This window comes from Leucoraja erinacea, chromosome 2 (assembly GCF_028641065.1).
Source record: "Leucoraja erinacea ecotype New England chromosome 2, Leri_hhj_1, whole genome shotgun sequence".
Lineage (NCBI taxonomy): Eukaryota > Metazoa > Chordata > Chondrichthyes > Rajiformes > Rajidae > Leucoraja > Leucoraja erinaceus.
In genome coordinates, this window is record NC_073378.1 from 132,189,974 (window position 1) to 132,217,620 (window position 27,647).

The 27,647-nt window shown below is 45.6% G+C and overlaps 1 protein-coding gene across 2 annotated transcripts in view; it reads right to left on the minus strand.

Moving 5' to 3' along the window:
• Positions 1-27,647, minus strand: part of dgat1a (diacylglycerol O-acyltransferase 1a) — a 98,369-nt gene that overhangs the window by 65,716 nt on the left and 5,006 nt on the right. Inside the window, exons 2-3 of one of the 2 annotated variants that reach the window (XM_055665486.1) lie at positions 27,426-27,489; positions 18,528-18,615 (exon numbers count right to left, since the gene is read on the minus strand). In XM_055665486.1, the coding sequence (XP_055521461.1) occupies positions 18,528-18,615; positions 27,426-27,436 (99 nt within the window). In that variant the 5' untranslated portion in view covers positions 27,437-27,489. The remainder of the gene's footprint in view (positions 1-18,527; positions 18,616-27,425; positions 27,490-27,647) is intronic. The other variant, XM_055665482.1, reaches the window with a different exon arrangement.

Below are 27,647 nucleotides of genomic sequence, written 5' to 3' on the forward strand. Positions count from 1 at the left end.
GATCCGGACTAAAGGTTTGTCCGTATGGCGTTAGACACAAAATGCTGGAGTAACTCAGCGTTTGTATGGAGTTTGTACGTTCTCCCTGTGACCACGTGGGGTTTCTCCAGATGCTCCGGTTTCCTCCCATATTCCAAAGACGTGCAGGTTTTTGAGTTAATTGGCTTCTGTAAACTGTCGCTACTGTGTAGGATAGTGCTGGTGTACGGGATGATCGCTGGGCAGCATGGACCCGGTGGGCTGAAGGGCCTGTTTCAATGCTACAATCTCTAAAAGACCGTTTTCATCCTGGTCATTCCATCTTCTCCCCTCCCCTATCGAATGAAGATATCAAAAGTTGAAAGTGGGTACCACACATTCAGGAAGTATTTTTTCCTGTTATCACAACCACTGAGCGGCCCTCTGATAGCCAACCTGTAGTTCTTTTCTTCCAGCCTATATCATTTCTCTCAGCTGAATGACTCCTTGGGTGCCAAAGCCATTGATGATCTAGATAGTGCTGAATAATGAGTGCATGTTGTACTTGTGCTCTCCCTGATTGTACTGATATATTGTATTATTTAACTGGATAGCATACAAACAAAACTTCTCATTCTATTTCGGTAAACGTGTCTAATAAACCAATAAAGATTGACACTGGGTCGCTCACTTATTACCTTCTCTCCAGAGATGCTGCCTGACCCGCTGAGTTACTCCAGCATTGTGCACATCTTTGGCGTAAACCAGCATCTGCAGTTCCTTTCTTACACACTACCTTCTTTATAAAGTTTCTTAAGTTCTCTCCAATATCTCTAATAATGGTTTCCACATAAATCACTAAAGAGCCCGTCCCACTCACGGGCGGAAAACCCGGGGGGCCAGAGGGGACACGCCCCCCCCCCCCATGTTTTGAGAAGTGGGGGACATTCCCCCCAAGTTTTTGTGATCCTGATTTTAAAATCTCCACTTTTAGCGCTGGATTGAGCCTCCGAAGCCCGTGTGTGTGTGTGTGTGTGTGTGTGTGTGTGTGTGTGTGTGTGTGTGTGTGTGTGTGTGTGTGTGTGTGTGTGTGTGTGCGTGCGCATGCGCGCGTGGCCGCCAAAAAACTGTGTTCCCCCGTCCCCTCCATGTTTGATGGCGAGTTCCGCTCTTGGTCCCACTGTACGAGGTAATTCAAGAGTTCTTCCGAGTTTTCCCCCGATTCGAACTCGGAGAATGTCCGTAGCGGGTTCGTAGGAGTTCGTGGATGACACGTAGCGGCTCGTAATGCTAACGGTAGGTACTCAGGAAATCCGGTAAACTCGTGACGTTTTTTCAACACTGTGAAAAATGTCCACGAGTAAAAAAAATACTCGTGATGATAATTTTTTTAACTTTTTACTCGTACGAGCCGCTACAAGACATCCACAAACATCACCCATCCTTTTTCTCCAGAGATGCTGCCTGACCCAGCATTTTCTGTCTATCTCTTGTATAAACCAGCACCTGCAGTTCTTTGTTTCTATATAGAGAAGTATCTATCTGCTGCAGCTAGCTCATCATGCTGGCGAAAGTACAAAGCAGGTTCAATTGAGGAAGAGAAATTATTGCAGGATGTAGAGGCTGTTGTAATTGGAGCTGAACTTTGTGACTTGTGCAATCATTTATGGTGTCCTACTCCCAAAGTAATGATTCATCCGACATTGTACAGCAGCTACTTCACCCAAATCTGTTCAAGCTGGATACTGGAATCTTGAGAAAAACACAGAGTTCTGGAGGAACTCAGCAGATCAGGCAGCGGGCAGGGAATGGACAGGCAACGTTTCAGTCTGACTGTTGCAGGGGTGAGAAAGTTGGAAAAGAGGTCCTCAGCAGGACAAAACCTGGCAAGTCCCTCCATCCGTATCCACCTATCACTTAAGATGGACACCAAAAGCTGGAGTAATTCAGCAGGTCAGACAGCATCTCTGGGGAAAGGAATAGGTGACGTTGCTGGTCGAGACCCTTCAGACTCTTACGTCTGAAGAAGGGTCTCAATCCGCAACAGCGCCTATTCCTTTCCCCAGAGATGCTGTCTGACCGGCTGAGTTACTCCAGCTTTTTGTGTCTTTCTTCGGTTTAAACCAGCATCTGCAGTCCCTTCCTCCACCGAACACTTGCCACACTTCGTCTCGTCCCCACCTCTCTTTTCCAGCTTGCACCTCCCACAATCAGTCTGAAGGGCCCCGGATGCAAAACGCAGCCTATCCACACCCTCCACAGTCACTGCCTGCCCCACTGAGTTGCTTTGTGTTTCGCCATTCACAGGTTAGCCCACCACCGACACACCCTCCATACAAGGTGTTGCAGGAAAACTGCACAAGTCGTGGCCAGATGTTATGTGCTGCTCGGCACCTTTTCAGGAGGTCATACACTCTGGTAACAAAACACAGGAAGGCAGATGAGAAATAGGGCAGGGGTTTGCAGAAGTGAAGCAAGACCTGGATGCTCATGTGCATCAGTCAATTAAAGCATGCATCCAGCGAGCATACAGCTCAGGTGGCAGGTGATGTATTGGCCTTAATGTGACAGGAATCGACTGCAGGAGCAGGGATATCTTGCCGCAACTGTGTTCAGCCTTGGAGAGAGTGTACTTTGAATGCCGTGTGCAGTTTCATCCAAGGATGGATATTTTGTGGGGACGCAGTTCCGTGAAGGGCCTGTCCCATTTAGGCGATTTTTTCCGGCGACTGTCACAGTTGTAGCAGGTCGCCGAAAAAGCGGTGACTGGACACCCCCCCACGACAATGTCTACGACAAGCTGCGACCTAGTCGACATCAAGCTACTGACAACGGGCAACCCATTAGGACGTCCACCTACGACCACATAGACGACAACAAAAGTCAATCTACGTCCACCCGCAACAAACTGCTACGACAAGCAACGACCCTGTCGGCGACAACTGAAGACAATTCAGTCGCCGGTTGACGTTGGTAGTCGCCAATGGAATTCACCAAAATCAGCACCCGGCGACAACCAACCTGCCTCATCCTGGCGACAGCACCTACGACAGGAGAAGACAAGCTGTGACAAGCCCACAGTCGTCAAAAAGTTTTGAACTTTTCAAAATCTAGCGGCAACCAGTAAAACATCACGACTCTTTAGGCAACTTGAAGAGACGACTCACGACCATACAGGCCTCACGCCGCAACAGCCTAGTTGCCGAAAAAAGTCGCCTAAGTGGGACAGGGGCTTGTGGGTACACCAGAATGGTTCTTGAGATGGCATGGATCTTGCAGGAAGAGCAATTGGGATAAATGGGGGGGGGGGGGGAAATAGAGTTCACGGGCTAATGATAAAGGGACTGGGATGAGGTGCTAGTTCAATTCTCAGAAGGCAGTCGAGGTTATGACATTAAACAGAATACCATACATGACTCCTTGAATGAAGGCCAAAGAGATCAGGAGACATGGCCGAATGGAGGAAAAGTGCAAAAGAGTTTTACTGATCATCACAATAAATGACAGAGCAGACTTGAAAGACTGAACGGCTTTTTCTTGCTCCTAACGTCTATCCAAGCCTGTACTAACTTTCGATTCTCATACAGAAGACCCGCTGTGTATCAATATTTTTCAATTTCATTTTTTTTAATTTATTTTCTACCAAAGTATACAATCTCATATTTTTCTACATTTATCTGCCAAGCCTTGGACTATTAATTTCACTTGGTCTTCAAAATCCTCCCAGCACCCACCTCCCTGCCGACACTACCTGCATTGGCAGCATCAGCAAACTTCACTTGATCCCATCCAAACCGCTGCTGCACACAATGGAGGCTTCAACACATCAAAACCTTCTAAACAAAGAAGCTACTCGGAAATGTCCTCGTTCTTCAGGGAACGGGGATTCCCCTCCGCCACCATAGATGAGGCTCGCACCAGGGTCTCATCCATACCCCGCAACATGCTCTCTCTCCCCATCCCCGCACTCGCAACAAGGGCAGAGTCCCCCTGGTCCTCACCTTTCACCCCACCAGCCGGCAAATACAACACATAATCCTCCGCCATCTCCAACGTGACCCCACCACTCGCCACATCTTCCCATCTCCCCCCATGTCTGCCTTCCGCAAAGACCGCTCCCTCCGCAACTCCCTTGTCAATTCTTCCCTTCCCTCCCGTACCACCCCCTCCCTGGGCACTTTCCGTTGCAACCACAAGAAATGCAACACCTGTCCCTTCACCTCCCTCCTCGACTCCATTCAAGGACTCAAGCAATCGTTCCAGGTGCAGCAAAGGTTCACCTGTATCTCCTCCAACCTCATCTACTGAATCCGCTGCTCTAGATGTCAGCTGATTTACATCGGGGAGACTAAGCGGCGGTTGGGCGATCGTTTCGCCGAACACCTCCGCTCAGTCCGCAATAACCTACCTGAACTCCCGGTGGCTCAGCACTTCAACTCCCCCTCCCATTCCCAATCCGACCTCTCTGTCCTGGGTCTCCTCCATTGCCAGAGTGAGCAACACCGGAAATTGGAGGAACAGCACCTCATATTCCGCCTGGGTAGCTTGCGTCCTGATGGCATGAACGTTGAATTCTCCCAATTTTGCTAGCCCTTGCTGTCTCCTCCCCTTCCTTAACCCTCGAGCTGTCTCCTCCCATCCCCCCGCCCTCGGGCTCCTCCTCCTCTCTTTTTCCTTCCTTCTCCCCCCCCACCCCCCATCAGTCTGAAGAAGGGTTTCGGCCCGAAACGTCGCCTATTTCCTTCGCTCCATAGATGCTCCTCCACCCGCTGAGTTTCTCCAGCAATTTTGTGTACCTTCGATCTTCCGGCATCTGCAGTTCCTTCTTCAATACTCTTTGGTCATTGTTGGCTCACCACTCATCAATCCACACCAGTATATTACTCAAGGTAGATAGACACAAAATGCTGGAGTAACTCAGCTGTACAGGCAGCATCTCTGGATAGAAGGGATGGGTGACGTTTCAGGTCGAGACCCTTTTTCAGGTCTGAAGAAGGGTCTTGACCCGAAATGTCACCCATTCCTTCCATGCAGAGATGCTGCCTGTCCCATTGGATTACTCCTGCATTTTGTGTCTATCTTCAGTTTAAACTAGCATCTGCAGTTCTTTCCTATAATATTACTCAAGGTACCTACACTTCAACTATTGTCCTTCCATAAGCTAGGGTACAGTCTGATTCAGTAGACACAAAATGCTGGAGTAACTCAGACTGAAGAAGGGTCGCAACCTGAAATTCCTTCTCTCCAGAGATGCTGCCTGTCCCGCTGAGTTATTCCAGCATTTCGTATATCCCCATTCACTGGTTCCCATTTGCTCATCCTGCTGGATGTAATCTCAGAAACACAAACAGATCTGCCCGATACGATGATACCCCTTTCAGAAATCAATGACGACACTGCCAAATCCAATTATAATTTCAAGTGAACCATAGCAATGGATGCCAAAATAATACATCTTAGAATAGATTTCCATGAGAAACACGCCTCCAGTTTACGTCGCCAACAAATCCTGGCTCACAAGACACCAGAATAGTCATTGGATTTATTTGCAAAATCTATTTCCAATTCCCAAAGCAACCTCTCTAAAGAAAGGCTTTCTTTTCGGTCAAAAATGCAAGATGTCAGGCAGTTGTCGGAGCAACTTATAAAACTCACAGTACTTGCGGTGGAAAAAAATAGCTTTATAAAAGTCCTACAATGCAACAGCCTTGGCACTAAGAACTCAGGCTTGTGTTCACAACTCCCTCTCAATGGGAGCAATCCCAGGCATGGAACCGCATCAACATTTCCCACGGGGGCATTTGATGGTGAGGGATGCTAGCCAGCCAACCCAATTCATTATTTACAGAGCCATTTTATAGTCTACCATTAGCTCTGGTGAAGGAGGCTTTGGTGGGTAGGGTATAAATAGAAAAGGATTTAAGATGCTTTTGAATCTTGCCCAGTTAACCCTTGTTGAGCCGTTCTGATTGAAAAGTAATGGAATAGGGTGAAACGGGATAATGGACACACCTCCAAATTCAGGAACAGTGTCTTCCCAGCTGTTATCAGGCAAATGAACCATCCTACGAACAGCTGGAGAGCAGTCCTGAACTATTATCTATCTCATTGGAGGACCTTTGGACTATCTTTGATCAGACTTTACTTACTTTATCTTGTACTAAACGTTATTAAGGATTATTCCATTTATCGTGTATCTGTACACTTGGATAGCAGGATTGCAATCATGTATTGTTTTTCCGCTAACTGGTGAGCATGTAACAAAAGCTTTGCACTCGTACCTAGGTACACGTGACAATAAACTAAGCTAGTATTAAACTTAACTGGTACTCCAGCATTTTGTGTCTATCTTCGGTGTAAACCAGCATCTGCAGTCCCATCCTAAACTAAAAGCCTGTTCGGCATGTCTCAAACAAACTTCATCACGAAACTACCTAACATTTAGCGCACTTAAAGTCTCTTGGAACAGCTCTGATTCTTTTTCCAAATCAAACACGTGGATGCAATTATAGTTCTGTTCCACACCCGACATTTCGTTTCAGCACTTAACTAGGCAGCCACAAGATGAGAATAGTGAAAATACAATATTAAAGAATTAGACTGCAATCACTACAAAAAAAACAGACAACTATAAGAAGCAATTTGCCTCACGGTTCAAGGTATTTTTCCTATTGGCTTATGAAGTTGCTATTTAATTTGCTTCCATCCCCCACTCTAATGCATTCCAGACTCTATCTACAGGATGTGCCAACAAAACTATCCTCCTATCATCCTAGATGTTTGCTTGATAAAATATTTTCTCTGCCTGTGAAAATAGAACAAATAAGGAAACACCATCGAAATCCTTCATGAATTTTACAGCCCTTTGAAGAAGAAAATGAAACCAACGTCTTCAGTTACAATCCTGGTACTATTCCCAAGGAGTAGTGTCCTTCTCAATAAGGATCACCCAAAGAAACACCATAAGTAGATAATGGCCTACCCTGCTATGACTTTAGGCTCACGACGTACATTGTGGAAACAGGCTCTTTGTCCCCCAAGACTGCCCGACCAGCAATCGCTAGCACCAACCTACACATACTAGGGACAATTTTTTAAAAACAGTTTACCAAAGCCAATTAACCTACAAAGCTGTACGTCTTTGGAATGTGGGAGGAAACCAGAGCACCTGGAGAAAACCCACGCGGTCACAGGAAGAATGTACAAACTCCGAACAGACAGCACCCGTAGTCAGGATTGAACCTGGGTCTCTGGTGTGGTGAGGCAGCAACTCTTCTCTGTCATGGTGAGGCAGCAAGTCTACCGCTGCGCTACTGTGACCACCCTGATATCACAGCCACTGGATCTCCAAATTCAACTCCTGGCAACAGTGCACAGGGGAGGTAGTCCAAATTAAACAGGGTCAAAAGGAAATTTCTCATCATTCACGAGCAGGGTGAGAAATATGTACTGAAGCAAGCACTTCAAGACAAGACTAAGTACTCAGCAAAAGAGTTCTTAAAGTCTCAAGTATAATGGTTTGACGGTGTAATCAACGGAACACGGAACCACCCAGTGTCATACAACAGGAAGCAAGGCTGAAAACCAGTTGATTAAGCACTTAGACAGGGGATAGAGCAGCATCAAACTGAAGCATAAAGCAAGAGGCATGCCTGTTATTTGCAGCTGGAATTTAAATAGTCCATGTGTTAAGGGAATGACAATGGTTAGGTACAAAATTGTTACATCAATATGACCTATTACGTAGGCTGCAAGTCATACTGGTACACAATTTCACAGCTGAAAGTTAACAGCTGCCTGACCTGCCGAGTGTTTCTAACATTTTCTGTCCCTATTTCAGTTTTCCAGCATATTTGTTTTCCATTCCAATAGATGTCTGATGCAATCACTGGCATTAAAGTTAGTCCCTCTAACAAAACAGGCCAAGTTGCTTTCTGGAGAGATGCCAAATACTTGAATCATCATACAAGGACCATTGGAGAACAGGGCAGGGTTTGGGGAGCAAAGGGAGTCTCTGCAACTGCAGGTACAGTGCTATAGAGAAACAGGAGTAGCAAGACTGTGACGTTTGTAGGGTTGACAAAATATACAGAGGAAAGAGGCAAGATCACAGAGGGACTTCAAAACAATGGCAAGCTTGGATGTTGGGAGCCCAACCTGGACAATGGAAGAGTCAAGGTCAGAAGTCACAAGGCAAGGATGAAGGTTTCTGCTGATGAACTGAAGCAAGCACCAGAGGCTGGCTATGTTATGATGGAGGCTCGTGGGTAATGTCAGTCGTGGCACTGATGTGATCAAAAGCTCGCCCTGTGGAAGCGTGACAGAGGTTGCAGAGACTTGCCTCTGGATAGCTTCCAAAGAGAGAAATAGGATTTGCGGCAAGACATAAGTATTTGCCAGATGAAAAACACGTCAAATTTATCTGCACCAAACTAAAATAACGTTCGCTAATCAAAGCAATTGATCTCCACTATTTAGTCTATAGCAGAGGGTTGCAAATCATCAATTTAAAATCACCTGCTCTTTCCACGTTACACTTATCACATAGATTAAGCCACATGGTATTCATACATAAACGATAGACCAGTAAAGCACAGGAACAGGACCTTCGGTCTACAAAGTTTGTGCTGAACATGATGCCAAGTTAAACTGCCCGAGGAGAATCCATATCCCTCCATATCCATGTGCCTATCTAAACGCTTCCTAAACACCACCATTGTGTCTCCATCAATATTACTAGCAGCACATTCCAGGCACCCACCACACTTTTTTTAATTAAAAAGGTATTTCATTTTATTTTAAACAATTTACCACATTCTGTTTCTATAGGCAGAAGATTCCACAGATTGACTACTTGCGCATGAGAACACCAATTATCCCAATCGGGAGAGGAAGATGTCCTCTGTTCAGTTATCCTGGACAAGGTGAAGCAGCTTGCTCTCTCCACGGCAAGTGCGTCTTGAATCAAAGAGGATTTTTTTTTTTTAGTAACAGAACAGTTTATAAATAGCAGGTCGCAACAAGAGCTCTGTGCTCCATTTCGACAAGATGGGAATTTTTATTCTGAGCTATCCAACGTCCTTGCCACTTCCCTCTTGGTTTGGACGTTTCTCAGCTCAGAATTATCAACCTCACTTCTGATAAAAAATCTCAAAGACGTTTGTGAATTAATTTAGTAGATTCACGCAAACCACAATAGTAATGAATCAGTACATTTCTGACCAAAGGAGGTAAACTGAAACATTAACTTTTTGCACTGGAGATGCTGACTGACCTGCCAAATATTTCTTGTACTGTCTATTTCTATTGCAGATTTTTTCAGCAAAGCTGCAACGTAATCAAAGACGTCCCACCCCGGTCATTCCTTCCTCTCCCCACTCCCAATTGGAAGAAGGTATAGAAGCTTGAAAGCACGCACCACCAGACTCAGGAACAGCTTCTTCCCTCCATTAACAGTCATCTGAACACACCTTCCATAAACTTGGGTATTGTCTGGCTCACCTCAACCCAATTGATGACATTGAATTTGCCTGTGGATCTGATGTGCAACATTGATGAGAACTATATTCTGCATTGGTTCTCCCCAATTATCTATCCATTGTACGAGTTTGAACTGATTGCATCTATGTAGTTAAGAAAGAACTGCAGATGCTGGAATAATCGAAGGTAGACAGAAATGCTGGAGAAACTCAGCGGGTGAGGCAACATCTATGGAGAGAAGGAATAGGCGACGTTTCGGGTTGAGACCCTTCTTCAGACTCATGTCGGGGGGGCGGGTAAAAGGAAGAGGCGAAGAGTAGGCGGTGGGAGAGCTGGGAAGGGGGAGGGGAAGGAGAGAGAAAGCAAGGACTATCTGAAATTGGAGAAGTCAATGTTAATACCGCTGGGGTGTTAACTACCCAAGCAAAATATGAGGTGCTGTTCCTCCAGTTTGCTCTGGGACTCACTCTGGCCATGGAGGAGGTCCAGGACAGAAAGGTCAGATTCAGAATGGGAGGGGGAGTTGAAGTGCTGAGCCACCGGGAGATCAGGTTGGTTAATGCGAACCGAGCCGAGCTGTTGGGCGAAGCAATCGCCAAGCCTGCGCTTGGTCTCGCCGATGTAGAGAAGTATGGTATATCTGAGCCATTTGAATAGCATGAATAACAAACTTTTTCACTGTACCTCAGTACTTGTGACAATAATAAGCCTAAAATTTATTTTTCATGGTCTTACAGGAGGGAAAGGCATCAGAAAGACACCCGCCTGCCCCACGAATAGTTTAATGTGTTAATAGTCATTTGAGCCTTTGCTTGACCCGTACCCCTTGAAGAAATCTGACAAACTGCAAAAACCCAGATTATCCACATTTATACAGGAGTACTTTAATCAACAACTTTTCGATTCAGAGTAAAAAACAAAACTCTATTGGAAGGCATGCTGTTTATAATGGGTGTGTTTGCCGTGTGTTTCAACATATACCATTAAGTGCAACTTAAGGCGTGTTTAACCAGATGACTTTGGCATTCAGTTCACAAGATATCCAGTTGTTATAGGGTGGGGTAACTCTAGGTTATAGGGTGCAGGAAGGCCATAAATTGGCGTGCTGTCAGTTGTGTACATTTTCAGCATGGAGTCAGAAGGAAAGTTTCCTTGTTATTGGATATTTCTAATTTTCCGAACTATTATTGTTAATTTATATTTACAGGTGAAAGCAATCCAAAAATGGTCGGGAATGGAAATTACTACATTTCTGAAAGATGGCGCAGTGCCGCAGCTGGTTAGGCTGTTGCCGAACAGTGAGACCCTGGTTCAATCCTGACCTTGGATGCCGTCTGTGGGGAGTTTGCACGTTCTTCTGTGACCAGGTGGTGTTCTGCCGGGTGCACCGTGTCCCTCCCACATCCCAAAGACGTGCAGGTTAGTGGGTTACTTGGCCCCTGTAAATAGCAACTGGTGTGTCGGGGAGTGTATGAGAAAGAAAGTAAAATAACATAAAAGGGTGATCAGTGGACTCAGTGGGCTGAAGGGCCTGTTCCCATCATGTATGCATCTGTGAAAGCGGTTGGTAATTTTATCAAACCAGCGTACTATCGTATAAAAACCAAAGGAAATGTTTGTGGTGGAACTAAAATCCCTCAGCAGCATTAACTTCATTGTATACTTGGCTTATGTGCTTCATTTCACTCAATTAGTTAATGAAACAGTTATTACAGGAATCAGTAATGCTTGGCTTGGCTTCTCGCAGTATCACATTTCAAGGCACACGTGCAGCTTTATAAATACAGAGCCATCCTGCAGGGCTGGCTTATCACCGTAGGAAGAGAGAATAAATTGATGAACTGTGCAGCATTTTAGAAACTCCTTCAAACACGTCTCATAACCAAATCACTCCTATTGCAAGGAACCTTCTGGGATACCACCCAGCCAAAGGCGATTGCAACTTGACGCTTTCATAAGCTCTATCCGAGCTCGAGTTCCGACTGACCTCAAATGGTTGAACACAGCAAATGTAGACAGGGTGGTGAAGGCGGCATTTGGCATGCTTGCCTTCATCACTCAGGGTATTGAGTACAGGAGTTAGGACACCATGTTACCGCTGTACCACACATTTGTTGAGGCCACATTTGGAGAACTAAGTTCAGTTCTTGCTGACCTGTTATAGAAAGGCAATTGTGAAACTAAAAATGATTGAAAAAAGCTTTACAAGGATGTTACCAAGTCTGGAGGTTTCAGCTACAAAGAGAGGCTGGGTTTTTTTCCCTGGAGCACAGAGACTGAGGGATGACCTTGTTTGAGGGTGGAATGAGCTGCCTGAGAATATGATAGAGGTTTGTTTAAGAAAGAACTGCAGATGCTGGGAAAATCGAAGGTTGACAAAAATGCGGGAGAAACCCAGCGGGTGACGTTTCGGGTCGAGATCCTTCTTCAGACTGATGTGGGTGTGTGGGTGGGAAGAAGAAAGGAAGAGGTGGAGGCAGTAGGCTGTCGGAGAACTGGGAAGGGGAGGGGAAGGAGGGAGAAAGCATGGAGTGCCTGAAATTGGAGAAGTCAATGTTCATACCGCTGGGGTATAAACTACCTAAGCAAAATATGAGGTGCTGCTCCTCCAATTTACGGTGGGCCTCACTCCGGTGGCCATGGAGGAGGCCCAGGACAGAAAGGTTGGATTCGGAATGGGATGGGGAGATGAAGTGCTGAACCAAGTTGGTTAATGCGAACTGAGCGGAGGTTTGTATGCTTGCGCCATTTAAAAGACACTTAGTATATGGGTGGGAATGGTTTGGAGGAATATGGGTCAAGTGCAGCCAAGTGGAACAAGCCCTGCCCCGTTAAGCAACCTTGCCAAACCGAAGGGCCTATTTCTGTATTGTACAGCTCTATGACTTAGTAACGATGACACAGTAGAATACACGCTAAGCAAACAAAGCCAATGTAGTTTTGTGAAAGGTAAAATTGTGCTTGAGCAATATAATTGAATCTTTTCAGATTCAGATTCAGATTTAATTGTCATTGTCAGTGTACAGTACAGAGACAACGAAATGCATTTCAAGAGGCAACATGTTTGGTGGATAAAAGGAGCCGCTGCATTTACTGTACTGATTTCCAGAAGGCATTTGGTGAGGTGCCACAAAGTCTAACACTAAATGTGTATTGCCCATTGAATCGGTATGATGGCAAACAGACTGGCTAACAGCAAACAGTGGTCAATAATCACACCTTGTTATCACGATATAATGAGCTCAGTTCAGTTTAGTTTATCGTCATGTGTGCCAAGGTACAGTGAAAAGCTTTTGTTGCATGCTAACCAGTCAGCAAAAAGATTACAATTGAGCCATTTGCAGTATAGATACATAAGAGAATGGCGTTTAGTGCAAGGTAAAGCCAGCAAAGCTGGATTGAGAATAGTCCAAGGGTCACCAATGAGGTAGATAGTAGTTCAGCACTGATCTCTGGTTGTGGTAGGATGATTCAGTTGCCTGATAACAGCTGGGAAGAAACTGTTTCTGAATCTAGAGGTGTGTGTTTTCACACTTCTATACGTTTTGCCTGTTTGGGAGAGGGGAAGGGAGAGAAGAGGGAATGGCCAGGGTGTGACTTGTCCTAATGAGTGATGTGTCGCTGCTATCACTCCTGGAAGTGAAGGTTTTTTTCTTTACTTTATATAAATGATTTGTATGAAGGAACTGTGGTAAATTTAGCTGATGACAAATATCACAGGTATGAAGGTAACTCATGAAGGGGATATGATTCTCAACAGAGACAAAGATAGGTTATGTGTGTGGGAAAAGATCTGCTAAATGATGGAGAACTGGGAAATTGCCCAAGGAGGCAACAAACAAACAAAAAAACCACCAGCATATTATCTAAATGGTGGGAAACTGCACAGCTCTGAGATGGTGTTCTAGTGCAAGATCCAAATATGGTGGTGCGTTCAGACGCAGCGGCTTTGCGCTCCCAAGTCCGAGTTAACTCGGAGCAGCCCGGCACCGAACGCGGCTATGAAAGTAAGGTAATTAAAGACCTCAGAACCCATAGAACTCATAGAACCCTTAGAAACCCCAGAAACCATAGGAAGAAACTCACCTCCAGGACGAGGAAATCCAGGACCCGCATCGCAATCCCGATGGGTCGCACATGGAGCCGCACGGAACAGCTCAACATCGGACGTGGCTGCGAGAAACTGGCGTGTGAGTACTACAGTACCCTTACCAAAATCCCGATGGAGCTGGGCAGAACAGCCCCCTGGATCACCAGTCCGGAGGGTAGGAGACGGAGCAAGCGCCGGGAGCGAAAGCAGAAGCGTGGAAAGCGAGCGGGGGTGCAGGACAGGCTACGGAGGGCTCCACAAAGACCATCGCTACCGAGCGTCTTTCTCGCGATGTCCGGTCACTCAACAAGCTGGATGAGGTAAGGCTCTGGTTCAACACCCAGCGATCCCTGAAAGACTGCTGTGTGCTGATATTCACAGAGACCTGGTTCAGCGCACTGGTTCCCGATGGGGCTGTGGACCTAACCAACCGGTCACTGCATCGTGCTGATAGAACAAAGGACTCCGGTAAGAGCAAGGGTGGCGGGCTCTGCATCTACATCAACAATGACTGGTGTACCAACCACACTGCAATAGAGAGCTACTGTTCCCCAGACCTGGAATACCTACTGCTTAAATGTAGGCAGTTTTACCTGCCTCGGGAGTTTACTGTGGTTATTATCATGGCCATATACATCCCACCACAGGCTAATGCTAACCTAGCACTAGCACAGCTGCACTCGGCCATCAGTAAGCAGCAGGATGCTCACCCCAACGGTGCCTTCATTGTTGCAGGGTACTTTAACCAGGTCGACCTACGAGCCACACTCCGCAAATTCCACCAGCATGTGCAGTGCCCTACCAGGGGCTCAAACACACTGGATAAAGTGTACACCAACATCAAGAACGCTTACAGAGCTCTCCCCTGCCCATCCCTGGGACAATCCGATCACCTCTCACTGTTTCTACTGCCTGCATACAAACCCCTCATCCGCAAGACCAAACCTGCAATAAGGACGGTCAAAATATGGCAGAGGACGCCACACTACAATTCCAGGACTGCTTTGATCACATAGACTGGGACCTGTTTGCACAACAGGCTACCAGTGGTACAGAGGTAAACTTGGAGGAGTACACATCCACTGTGCTCTCCTACATCAACTGCTGTGTGGAGACTGTCACAGTGGACAAGCAAATAAAGATGTTCCCAAACCGGAAACCCTGGATGAACAAGGAGGTTCAGGATATGCTAAGGGCACGCAACAATGCCTTTAAATCCAGGGACACTTCTGCCTACAGTGCGGCCAGGTCGAACCTGAACAAAGGGATAAAAAAGCCAAAGACATCCACAGGCAAAGGGTAGATCACTTCAATACCGCGGACACCAGAAGCATGAGGCAGGGTGTCAGGGACATCACTGACTACAAGAGCAGCCCCGCCTGCCCCCACGGTGATATCCCACTGGCCAACGAACTGAACACCTTCTTTGCCCGCTTCGAAACTGGCAACACCACCAGGAGTGGAATAAACCCGGCCATGGCGGAGGGATAGGCCTTAACACTGAGCACTCAGGAGGTACAGTGCGCTCTGCGTAGGATCAATCCACGCAAGGCTGCAGGCCCGGATGGAGTCCAGGGAAGGGTACTAAAGGACTGTGCTGTACAGCTGGCGGAGGTATTCACGAGAATCTTCAATCTAACTCTATCACTGGCAACGGTCCCCAAGTGCCTGAAAACAGCCACCATAGTGCCGGTGCCGAAAAAGTCCAAAGTCACCAACCTGAACGACTGCCGCCCGGTTGCCCCAACTCCAATCCCAATGACGTGCTTCGAAAGGCTGGTCCTCTCCCACATCAAATCCAACATCCCTGCCTCACTGGACTCCCATCAATTTGCATACAGGGCAAATAGATCAACAGAGGATGCCATCTCTCTGGCTCTTCACACTGTCCTGACTCACCTGGACACACAGGACATGTACGTGATGATGCTCTTCGTTGACTATAGCTCTGCATTCAATACGGTCATCCCCACCAAGCTCACCAGGACCTCACATGGTCCACCAACACTGCTGCGCTAGTCAAGAAGGCACAGCAACGACTGTTCATCCTGAGGACATTAAAAAAGACTGGTCTGCCCCAACAGCTGCTGACAACGTTCTACCGCTGCACCACAGAGAGCATATTAACGTACGGCATCTCTGTGTGGTATCTCAGCTGTACGGAGGCGGAGAGGAGAGCTCTTCAGCGCGTCGTCCACAGAGCGTAGAGGATCACTGGGACAGAGCTACCAGCCTTGGAGGGCATCTACCACACATGGTGCCTCAGGAAGGCCGTCAGCATCCATAAAGACTCATCACACCCCTGTAACGGACTGTTCGAACTACTTCCCTCCAGCAGACGTTACAAGGCCTTCTACGCCCGAACCTCCAGACTCAGAAACAGCTTTATTCCAAGAGTTATAGCGGCTCTGAACCGGCCCTGCTGAGTGCCCCCCACCCCCCCTGGACTGTCTCCCTCGGATGGTCACGACACACAGCTTATTTATTTATTTTACTTTTTTTTTTCATCGGTTGGAGCTGCGTACTAAATCTCGTTGCACTAACGTGCAATGACAATAAAAGATATTATTATTATTATTATTATTATTATTATTTATGTTGAGGTTTATTACTATCACATGTACCAAAGTACAGCAAAAAGCTATTTTATCCAAACAGATCAGATATACCAAACATAAATACAATAGTACTGTGTAAGAAAGAACTGCAGATGCTGGTTTAAATCGAAGGTAGACACAAAATGCTGGAGTAACTCAGCGGGTGAGGCAGCATCTTTGGAGAAAAAGAATGGGTGACGTTCTGCAGACTGATGTCAGGGGAGGGGGCGGGACTAAGATAGAATGTAGACCGAGACAGTAAGACTAGTGGAAGGACTGGGAAGCGGAAAGGGGATGGAGAGAGAGAAAGCAATGTTAGAGAAGTCAATGTTCATACCGCTGGGGTGTAAACTACCCAAGCAAAATATGAGGTGCTGTTCCTCCAATTTGTGCTGGGCCTCACTCTGACAGTGGAGGAGGCCCAGGACAGCAAGGTCAGATTGGGAATGGGAGGTAGGGGGAGTTGAAGTGCTGAGGCACCGGGAGATCAGATTGGGCAAGAAGGACTTTGCGGTTCAGCGAAACCTCAAGTACAACAGGTCGAGCAAAAGGGAAGTTACTGAGCACAGAATATTGTTCTCATCATCATCATCATCGTCCTTTATTGTCATCTTGCAAAGCAACAGCTGTACAGTGCAAAATGAGAAGACGTATCCCAGGGAATACCAGAGCATCACACATAAAAGTTAAATATTTTACGCATAAAATAAAAACAATTTAAAAAAAAACTATCCAGTTCCTGATAAAACAGTACAAATAGTTTAAAAAAGTGCAGGTAAAAACAGCAACATTAAAATACAAGTAAAAACAGTCATCTCTGCATCCGTTTCATGGACAAAATCCAATGTCCGCAATGGGGTAGAGGTGAATCAGATAGTCCCCAAGCTTATGAAAGGACGCTTCAGAAGTCTGTTAACAGAGAGGAAGAAGCTGTTCGTGAGCCCAGTGGTGTGCACTTTCAAGTTTCTGCAACTTCTTCTGGATGGGAGAGGTGAAAGGAGGGAATGAACAGGGTGGGACTGGACTTTGATTATGTTGGCTGCTTTTCTGAGGCATTGTAAAAGTGTAGGTGGAGGCAATAGTGAGAAACCTGGTCTGGTCTGGTCTGATCAATTGGGGAGTTTGCTATAACCACAAACACAGAAGCTGGTCTACAGCACAAGAAGTAATTACAAAAGCCAACAAAATGTTGTTTATTACTATGGAGATTGAGTACAAAGATAGGGAGGTTATGCTTCAGTTGCGTTGGTGTGTTGGTTTATTGCCACATGCAGCATGATACAGCGAAAAACTGTTTCAGTCATATCATACCTTACACGAGTACAATCAACCCATACACAAGTACAACAGCTAGTGCAAAGAGAATACCAGAGTGCAGAATATAGTGTTACATGGCATTACAGCTACAGAGAAAGTGCAGAAAGCAACCGGTCAAAGGCCACAATAAAGTGAGATTAAATGTTCAGAAAGATAACAGTGGATAACAATCATCCTTGAACCAACATCACTAATAACAGCGATATAACAAACTACTTGCTGCTCAATGAGCTGGCCGTCTGGAACCTGCACGTCAGTGAATGCACTTGAAATCGTTGTATCGTTCTGAATTACAGGCTTTCTAAAAGTTGGAAAGAGGTGTGGGTAGGACAAAGCCTGGCAGCAAGTGATAGGTGATAGGTGAATACAAGGAACTGTAGATGCTGGATTTTCTATTTTTTAAAAAGGCACAAACTGCTCAACCCGTAACTCAACGGGTCTGTGTCTTTTTTTGTAAACCTATCACTTGCCAGGCTTTATCCCCGCTGAGTAACTCAACGGGTCAGGCAACATCTCTGGAAAACATGGACAGGTGACGTTTTGGGTATTCAGAAGGATCCAAACCCGAAACGTCACCCATTCATGTTCTCTAGACGTCATAGATGGATGAAGATGAGGGTGTGGTTTGACTGGCAGATGGGTGCATAAATGCTGGAGATGAAAAGGAGACAAAAGGGCATAAAAGATATGCAAAGCCAGAAGAGGGATAGAGCTGGAAGGGGGCAGGGGTGGGTTAATGGGAGAAATTGCCTTAGAACAGATGAGAGCTGGGCAATTTGGTTTTGCTACGGTCATGCACACAAGGCTTTGAAGCACAAATAACTCAGCTATCGGAGCGATCACATTTGAACCTCCCACATTCACATAGGCAGGTTGACTAAAGCATCACTACCCGACTGCAGATTTATTACACGGAGTAGTTGGGGCAATAATAATGTTGACAAACCACTGCTTTCAACATCTAGTAATTGAAACAGTGTACTACTTTGAAGATTTCATTTGCAATTCCTTTGCTGGGAGAAGGTTTTCGTATGTGCAGCGGAGAGAACAAAAACATAAATGTAAGCAGATCCACTGGGACTCACCAACATGACCACACACCAGTTGAGAATTCCTCTGTAATTGCTGTATCCACTTGCTGAGCTCAGTAAGGACTCCTGGAGCTTATGGCAACTAGAATAAATAAAAGACAATCAGGAAACAATTTCTGCAACAATGTGCAGAACAGTACGATGTGTACAGCGCTGACAAGATGTTTACTGTTCATCCCAAGATGCCATTATAGGTTGTCATCGTGTCTTTCTAATCTCCCTCTGAGATATAGACCTTTATACTGCTCCCCTCTCCCTATCACAGCTCTCTGCCCCTGCATCTTCAATCTTGTGTCACCCCCAGCTCCAGACAGAAGGCACAGTGGTGCTGCTGATAGAACTGCTGCCTCAGTACTGGAGTCCCAACCACAGATGCTGGTCTGTGTGAGTTTACACCTTCTCCCTATGACCACTTGGTTTTCCTACGGGGTGCTCAAAGTTCCTCCCACGTCCCAAAGACGTGCGGGTTTGTAGGTTAATTGGGCTCTGTAAATTGCACCCAGTGTGCAGGGAGCAGATGAAAAAGTGGGGAAACAGAACTAATGTGAACGGGTGATCGATGGTCAGCATGGAGTTTTAGTTTTAAAGGTTTCAAAGGTATTTTATTGTCACATGTACCAATTAAGGAACAGCGATAAGACGTCATGTGTCGGGAGACTGATGGCGGGGGAAGGATAAAGAGATCTTCACTCTGATGGAGTGGGAAGGATAAAGCGGCAATGGGGCAAACCTGGCAAGTGATAGGCGGGTAGGAAAGAACTGCAGATGCTGTTTTATACCGACAACAGACACAAAAGTTGACTCTTTTTATAATTATGTATTATTATTTAAATTATTATTTAATATTTAATATGATTAAAAAATATTAGGGACAATTTATAGAAGCCAATTAACCTACTAAAATGTGTAGGAAAGAACTACAGATGCCCACTTAACCTACTAACATGGACATCTTTGGGGTGGGAGGCAACTAGAGCACCTGGAGAAAGCCCACAAGGTCACAGGAAGAAGGAACAAATTCCCTAGACAGCACCCAAAGTCATGATCGAGCCCGGGTGTCTGGCACAGTAAGGCAGCAACTCTACCGCTAGTTTGCCTGTCATCCTGTTGAGTTTCACTGCCGATATAACTCATTACCATCTACCCCACAGTTAACAATGGACCATTGCGGGCTCTACCTTTCCTTGATCATCGTTGCTTTTTGCATATCGTTCATTCAATTGTTCTCGTGGATTTACCGGCCCCATAGCAGGAGAGCCCACGTCGCGGGGCTGGAACTGGAAGTATCCTGAGCTAATTCTGTTACCGCCATCATCCATTGCAACTAGTGATGGATCCCACTGATTGTCACCAGTAGCTTGCCTCCTTTTCAGGACGGACGATGACAGCGAGGTCAACATTTGAAACATGGAAAATGGACACGAAAGAAGAAGAGCGGATTTACATTATTTACCTTCTATATCTCTCCTTTCCCTATCCCTTGACTCTCAGCCGGAAGAAGGATCTCAACCCGAAATATCACCTACTCCTTTTCTCCAGAGATGCTGCCTGACCTGCTAATTAACTCCAGCTTTTTGCATTTTTCTTAAGTGATAGGTGGTTACAGATGAGATGGGGTGATTGGCAAATAGACGGAGGGAGCGAGTCTGAGTCTGAACTCATTGCAGATGCTATATATATATATATATATATGAACTCTGCAGATACTATATATATATGAAAGAAAGATATAAAAAGCTAGAAAACGCAGCAGTTCAGATAGCGTCTGTAGAAAGACAAACAGTCAATGTTTTGGTTCTGTGACCCTAAATCTAAACTGGAAAATCAGTTGTTGGTCGGAGAGAAGATGGGTTGCAATGTACAGAACCAAGAATGTCTGTAATAGGGAGAGTCAAAATGGTTTAATGGGAGCTCTTACTGGCACACAGTGGCGCAGCCGGTAGTTCAACCCTGACCTCAGATGCTGTCTGTGTGGAGTTTGCACATTCTCACGGTGACTGCGTGGGTTTCTACCGGATACTCCGCTTTCCTCCCACATCTCACAAACCGTGCGGGTTTGTAGGTTAATCGGCCTCTGCAAATTGCCCATCAAGTGTAGGCCTCTGTTTAAAAACAAAAAAATGTCGGGAGTGGATGAGAAATTTGGATAACTTGAACTATTGTGAATGGGCGATCGATGGTCTGTGTGGACTCGTGTGCGCTGAAGGGCCTGTTTCCGTGCTGTATCTTTAAATTAAACATTTAAGATTTGCAGTATATGTCGTGTGTTTATGATGGCAATGTTGCGGGACCCACCCAGGAGGCCAGACTATTAAATAGAACAAGACCAACGAAGCCAACATGATTAAAATTAGAAAATAGAAAATGCTGGTAAAACCCATGGTCGACCGCTTACTTTTATTTTTAAAGTTCTTATTCTGCAGTCAGAAGTACCCTTAACTTAGAAGCTCTAATGAATACAAGTCTTGCCCATATTACCTGCCTCACAAACTTCACTTGTGAGGCAGGTAATTCATTTTCTGATCTTGCATACCTCAAAATGGCAGCATTTATTTTGCAAACATAACAAACCTATTGACTTGTTCAAAAATTAAAGATGTTAAATGATTACTGGAGTTACTGTCCCCCATTGCCAATTGCTCAGTTTAGCCTGCCAAATAATCTTTACTTGGGTCCTTTCTAATCAGTTGTAAAAAAAAATAAAAGGCTGATCAGATCAAAGATACCACTCTCGGCTTTGTCATCAAAACACGAAAATCCTGATTAAAACTCATCTCTTAGATCAACGCGAGGGGTTGCATTTTGACAATGGTGGGTCCATCGCAGTCCACAGGAGGCGTCTGGGGAGTGTGGTAGAGCAGAGAGTTTAGGAGCACAGGTACATGGTTCCCTGAAAGTGGCGTTCGCAGGTCAGAAGGGCAGCAATGAAGGCTTTTTGCACACTGGCCTTCAGAAGTCAGGGTATTGAATGCAGAAGTTTTACTGTTATGTTACAATTGTACAAAGTGTTGGCGAGGCCACACTTCGAGTACTGAGTTTAGTTTAGGTCATCCCGCTAAAGGAAATACGTCATTAAGTTGGAAAGGGTGCAAAAAGGATTTACGAGACTGTCTGAAGAAGGGTTTCGGCCCGAAACGTTGCCTATTTCCTTCGCTCCATAGATGCTGTTGCACCCGCTGAGTTTCTCCAGCTTTTCTGTGTAACTTTACGAGACTGTTGCCAGGTTTTGAGGGCCTGAATTATAGGGAGAGGACTTTACACTAGGACTTTACTACTTGGCATGCAGGAGGCTGAAGGGTGATTTTTTTTTTTAGGTTTATTAAATCATGAGAGGAATAGATAGGATGAATGCACAGAATCTTTATCGCAGGATTGGGTAATCAAGAAATGAAAGGCATAGGTTTAAGATGAAAGGGGAAACTTCTTCCACACAGAGAGTGGTGGGTATGTGGGAAGCAGCCAACATAATCAAGGATCACTCACATCATGGCCATTCTCATTTTCCCCTCTCCGGTCGAGCAGGAGATACAAAAGCTCAGAAGCAAGCACCACCAAATTCAAGAACAGTTCCTTCTAACAACCAATCAACCAGAACAAATGTAGACTGGGCGATCGTTTCACAGGAACACCTTCGCTCAGCCCACCTGAACCAACCTGATCTCCCGGTTGCTGGACACTTTAATTCTCCTTCCCATTCCTACACAGACCTTTCTGTCCTAGGTCTCCTCCATTGTCAGAGTGAGGCTAATCACAAATTGGAGGAACAGCATCTCATATTTTGCTTGGGCAGCTTACAGCCCAGTGATATGAATATTTATTTCTCTCACTTCAGGTAGCTCCGGCATTCCCTCTCTCTCCACCCCTCCCCCACCTAGGTCGCACTAGCTTCTCGTTTACACCCTACAAACAGCTAACAATGGCCTGTTTCCATTATCAATGTTACTTTTTTGCATATCTTTTATTCATTGTTCTTTATCTCTCCATGTCATCATCTATATCTCTCATTTCCCTCATCCCTAACCAGCCTGAACACGGGTCTCGACCCGATACGTCCCTCGTTCCTTCTCTCCAGAGATGCTGCCTGTCCCACTGAATTACTCCAGCTTTTTGTGCCTATCTTCAGTTTAAACCTGCATCTGCAGTTGCTTCCTAGAACTGCTCGCTGGAAATTGCTGGCTCGAAGGGCCGAATGGCCTACTACCGCACCTATTGTCTATACGAAGGAGGAGAATTAGGCCATTCGGCCCATCGTGTCTGCTCTGTCATTTGATCATGGTTGATCTATTTTTTCTTCTCAACTCCATTCTCCTGCCTTCTCCCTATAACCTTTTGTTCCCTTACCAATCAAAATCTCTGCTTTAAAAATTCCTAATGACTTGACATCAATAATAAGATTCCCCCCCCCCCTCCTCTCATCCTTCAGCAAGTTCAGACCCAGAGACATCAAATGCTCCTCTTACATTAACCCAATCACCCCCAGGATCATTCTCGTAAATCTCCTCTGAACCCGCTCCAACGCCACCACATCCTTCGTCAGATATGGGGCCTAAAAGTGCTCACAATATTCTAAGTGTGGTCTGACCAGTGCCTTAGAAAATCCCAATATTATACCCTTGCTTTTATATTTTGTATTGTACTTCCGGTGGCGCTGGTGCCAGCAGCCTCCACCTTCAGCCGGGTATCTTTTTGTTTTTTTGTTTTTTTAGTTACGTTGATGTGTGTTGTTTATGATTTTTTTAATGTTTTTATGTGGGGGAAGTGGGCACGGTGCAGGGGATACCGTCCTTCAGCCGCTTCCTGGTGAGGACGTGACTATTATTCGAGTTGCGTCCTCGTCCTCGCACCCCCTCCCCCCAGCGGCCTTTCCTGCCGGGATCGACCAGAGCTCCAGCAGTGGCGGGACAGCGCTGAAACATCGCGGGACTGGCGATGCCTTACCGGGGGTCGCCGTCTGGAGCCCGGAGTGCTGGACCTGCTGCACCGACATCACGGAGCTGCGATTTGCGGAGCTTCCAACGCGGGCGGCGCTGATTAACAACGCGGGGTCCTGCGACTCCGCCCGGCTCGACCTGCGGACTCGGGAGCTGCGGACTCCGGCTGGTCGGGAGGCGGGCTGGTCCAGGCCGCTGAGGAGGAGGATGTTCACCGTCGGGGATCGGCGTCGGCGTTCCACTAGCCCGGCGTGAGGGCCTGAACGTTGGGCCAACCGGGGCCGCGACTGCGGGTGCTCGGAAGGCCCCGACCACGGATGAACATCTGGGAAGATCGGAGGGGAGGCTGGCTGGACAATGGTGCCTTCCTCACCTTGGTGCCACTGTGTTGTGTTGTGTCGTGGACTTTCTGTGTTTGTGCTTTTTTTAAAAATTCTATTTTATTTTTTTAATATGTTTTAATATTTATTATTTATTTATTTTTATGCTACTGACTGTAAAGGGAAATTCATTTTGTTGTCTCTAATTGAGACAATGACAATAAATTTGAATACAACAACAATATTTTAGTCCTCTCGAAAACCGTCCACAGTTTACTGATGCAGGATAAAGGGTCTAAATGTAGTAAAAACCGATTAAAGGTAGTTCGAAGGTCTCCAATGAGGTAGATGGGGGGTCAGGATGACTCTCTATTTGGTGTGAGGATGGTTAAGTTGCCTGTTAACAGCAGGGAAAAAACTGCCCCTGAACCTGGAGGTGTGCATTTGGAAACTTCTGTACGTCTTTCCTGATGGGAGAGGAGGTGAAAGCGACTGGGGTGAATCGTCCTTGAATATGCTGGTGGCCTTGCCGAGGCAGACAAGGCCATATGGCCCCATACACCTGCAATGCTGTTCAATTAAATCATGGTAGTTCTTTGACCTATATCCACAAATTTGTTTAATATGCAGAAATCTACCAATGGATATACCTTGTCAACACCTTGACCAGACTCGTGACTCAGCCTCCACAGCCCTCTAGTGTAGTCGATTCTGAAAGCTTAATATACTGCAGAAGAATTTATTTTGAGAATATTTGGGCCTTGCCAGATTTCTAATCAGCAATTAGTGAGGTACCACATGAATGTGTGTTGGGGGTGCAAATATTTTCAATCTATATGAATGAATTAGATGAAAGGAATATCTATACAGCAGCCAACTTCACTGATGACACAAAGGCTGGTAGGTTGGCCAATTGTGAGGAGGTAAAGAGACTGCAAAAGGGTTAAAACATTTTTTTTTTAAAGGTAAGAAAATCCATTCTCCCTGGAATCAATATGGCGAACCTTGTCTGCATTCCCTCCACAAATATATCCTTCCCTGGGACAGGAGACCATTATTTTCCCTGCAGATTTCATTATAATTTAAGCTGTTTGGTATAAATGCTTAATTTGACTGCTTGATCAATACAAATAAATATTTGTGCAGGAACTTCCCTGGTGTGGCAGGGCATTCTTCAACCACATGAAGTCAATGTGCAGAGACTTTTAGTGAAAAGCACAGTAGTGTGTGTGCACAGAGGGGCCCACACAGCGAAATGCCTACACTTACTAAATTGGATCCAGATGTTGATCGGCTAGGGTTAGGCTATGTCGTGACCTTTAGCTACTTACTCTGCAGTAAAGGAATCCGAGGATGAAGAATGGGAATGCAAGCATGCAGAACATTTTTCTTGGCTGTGACCTTGCATACAACGTGAAACTTCCTCTTTTCAAACCTCCATTTCTGTCTGCAGAAAAAATAACTCCAGATGCTGGTTTATAGCAAATATAGACAAAAAGTGTTGGAGCAACTTAGTGGGTCAGACAGCATCTTTGGAGAAAAAGGATGGATAATGTTTAGGGTCTGGACCCCTCTTCAGACTGAAGATGTTTGAAGAGACTGAAGAATGAGTCCAGACCCAAAACATCACCCATGCCTTTTCTCCAGAGATGCTGCCTGACCCACTGAGTTACTCCTGCATTCTGTGTCTATCTTCCCTATCTATTTCTACTGTCCCAACTCCTCCCTTCAGGTACAATGCAACATAATTTTGGCCCCAAAGTCCGTTGGATTCTTGTTTTGCTTGGCAACTGCAGGAAAAAGGACTGCTTTATCCGTATTCATGCAATTTGAAGACATAGTTATAGAGCCATACAGCACCGAAACAGACCCTTCAGCCTAACTCATCCATGCCTGCTAAGGTGCCACATTGAAGCTAGTCCCATTTGCCCATGTTTGGCCCATTTCACTACAAACCCTACATGTACCTTATACGGCTTATTCAGAATTCCTTCAAGAGATCAAATAAGTGAGGAGAGAACAGTGGCAGAGTTTTGCTCTGTCTGGTTTGTAAGACCCATGAAATTCCCACACTGTGCTCCCAACATACCTGCAGTGGGCTGGTTTAATTTCATCTGGTTAGCCTTTCTGTTGAAGCTGCTTTCCCAAGTGTCTGTCCACCCAACCCTCCCCAAATCAGCCAGGAACATGGGTTCAATGCTTTTCAATTAAATAGCCTAATTTGCATTTTGTTAATGTACCCTTTCACAAATTGGGAAGAGGGTTAGCAACACTAGTATTTCATTGTGAATCCCAATATTTATTCCGCCCCAAAAAACCCTCCACCTGAACCGGTGAGTTCCTCCAGCACTTTATTTTTCTCAAGATTTTCCAGCACCTGGATTTTATTGTACCTCAGTGAGAACTTTATCTACAGGATTGGAAAATGTATTTAGAGGTTTAGTTTATAGATGCAATGCAGTAACAGGCCCTTCGGCCCACCAAGTCCACACACACACATTAACACTATCCGACACACACTAGGGACAATTTACATTTATACCAAGCTAATTAACCTACGAACCTGTACATCTTTATAGTGTGCGAGGAAACCGGAGATCCCGGAGAAAACCCATGCATCCATGGGAAGAATATACAAACTCCGTTCAGACAGTACTCATAGTCAGGATCGAACCCGGGTCTCTGGCGATGCAAGGCAGCAACTCTACCACCACGTCACAGTTCTGGAAACAATTTGAATCATCAGGTCCTACGCTAGCTGTTGCCTGTCAAAAGCTCCATGTGGGCATCAAGGCTCTCTTTCCAATGTGGGTGGCACTGGCTGGGCTATTATTACTGCAGTAAAGGTTAACCACAATTCAACAATGGGGTATTATGTAGCTGCCTAAATCAGCTACGATCGCAAGGTGTTTAAAAATCATTTCAGATGCTCTAATTATGGACGATGAAACACTAATTCTGGGTTACTAAATCCAAGATATAACCACGAACCATTACCACGAAGACGGAGCGCAGTTGAATTTAATCAATCCGCTGTCCATTAGTCAATCTGCATTTTTGTTGGTAGATATGCGACTGGTAGAGCTGCTGCCTCATAGCGCATAGTCCCTAGTGTGTGTTAGTGCGTGGGGATCGCTGGTCGGCGTGGACTTGCTAGGCCGAAGGGGCTGTTTCCGCGCTGTATCTCTAAATTAAACTAGGCGACCAGAACTGCACACAATGCTCCAAGTGTGATCTGACCAATGACTTGTAGATTTGCCACATGACGTCCCAACTCCTGAACTCAATGCCCTGGCTGATGAACCCAAACTTGCCAAATGCTTCCGATAGGGAACGGGGGCACTGACATCCTGTTCAGCACAAACATTGTGGGCTGAAGAACCTGCTCCTGTGCTGTACTTTGTTACGTCAACTCGGGTTTCCCCCCCATCCTTTACTCTCATGTAACATCATTAGTAGCAGTGAAGAATGTCACTTACCTTCTATTCCCTACATCTTGTGTCACTTGAACATCAACCTAGACCTCCCATTCACATTCATTCTCTCTCTCTGTCTCTCCAATTACTGCTGCATGGCAGCATGCATTAATATTCTTCTCTCTCGTTACTTCCTCCACACAGTTGCTAAGTTTCTTCTCTCACCTCATTTCCATTTGAGTCTGGCATGGTTACATTTTGCTTTTCTCTTCCACTCTCCGCTTTACAACTGTGGTACAGTATACAAACAGATAGATCAGTTTTCTGTGATAGTATACAGGCACATGCAATCACTATGCTAAGCAATATGAATAGCTTGTATTCCCAACACTTGAAATGTTTTCGTTTAGTTTTGAGATACAGTGTGGAAACGGGCATTGCGGCCTG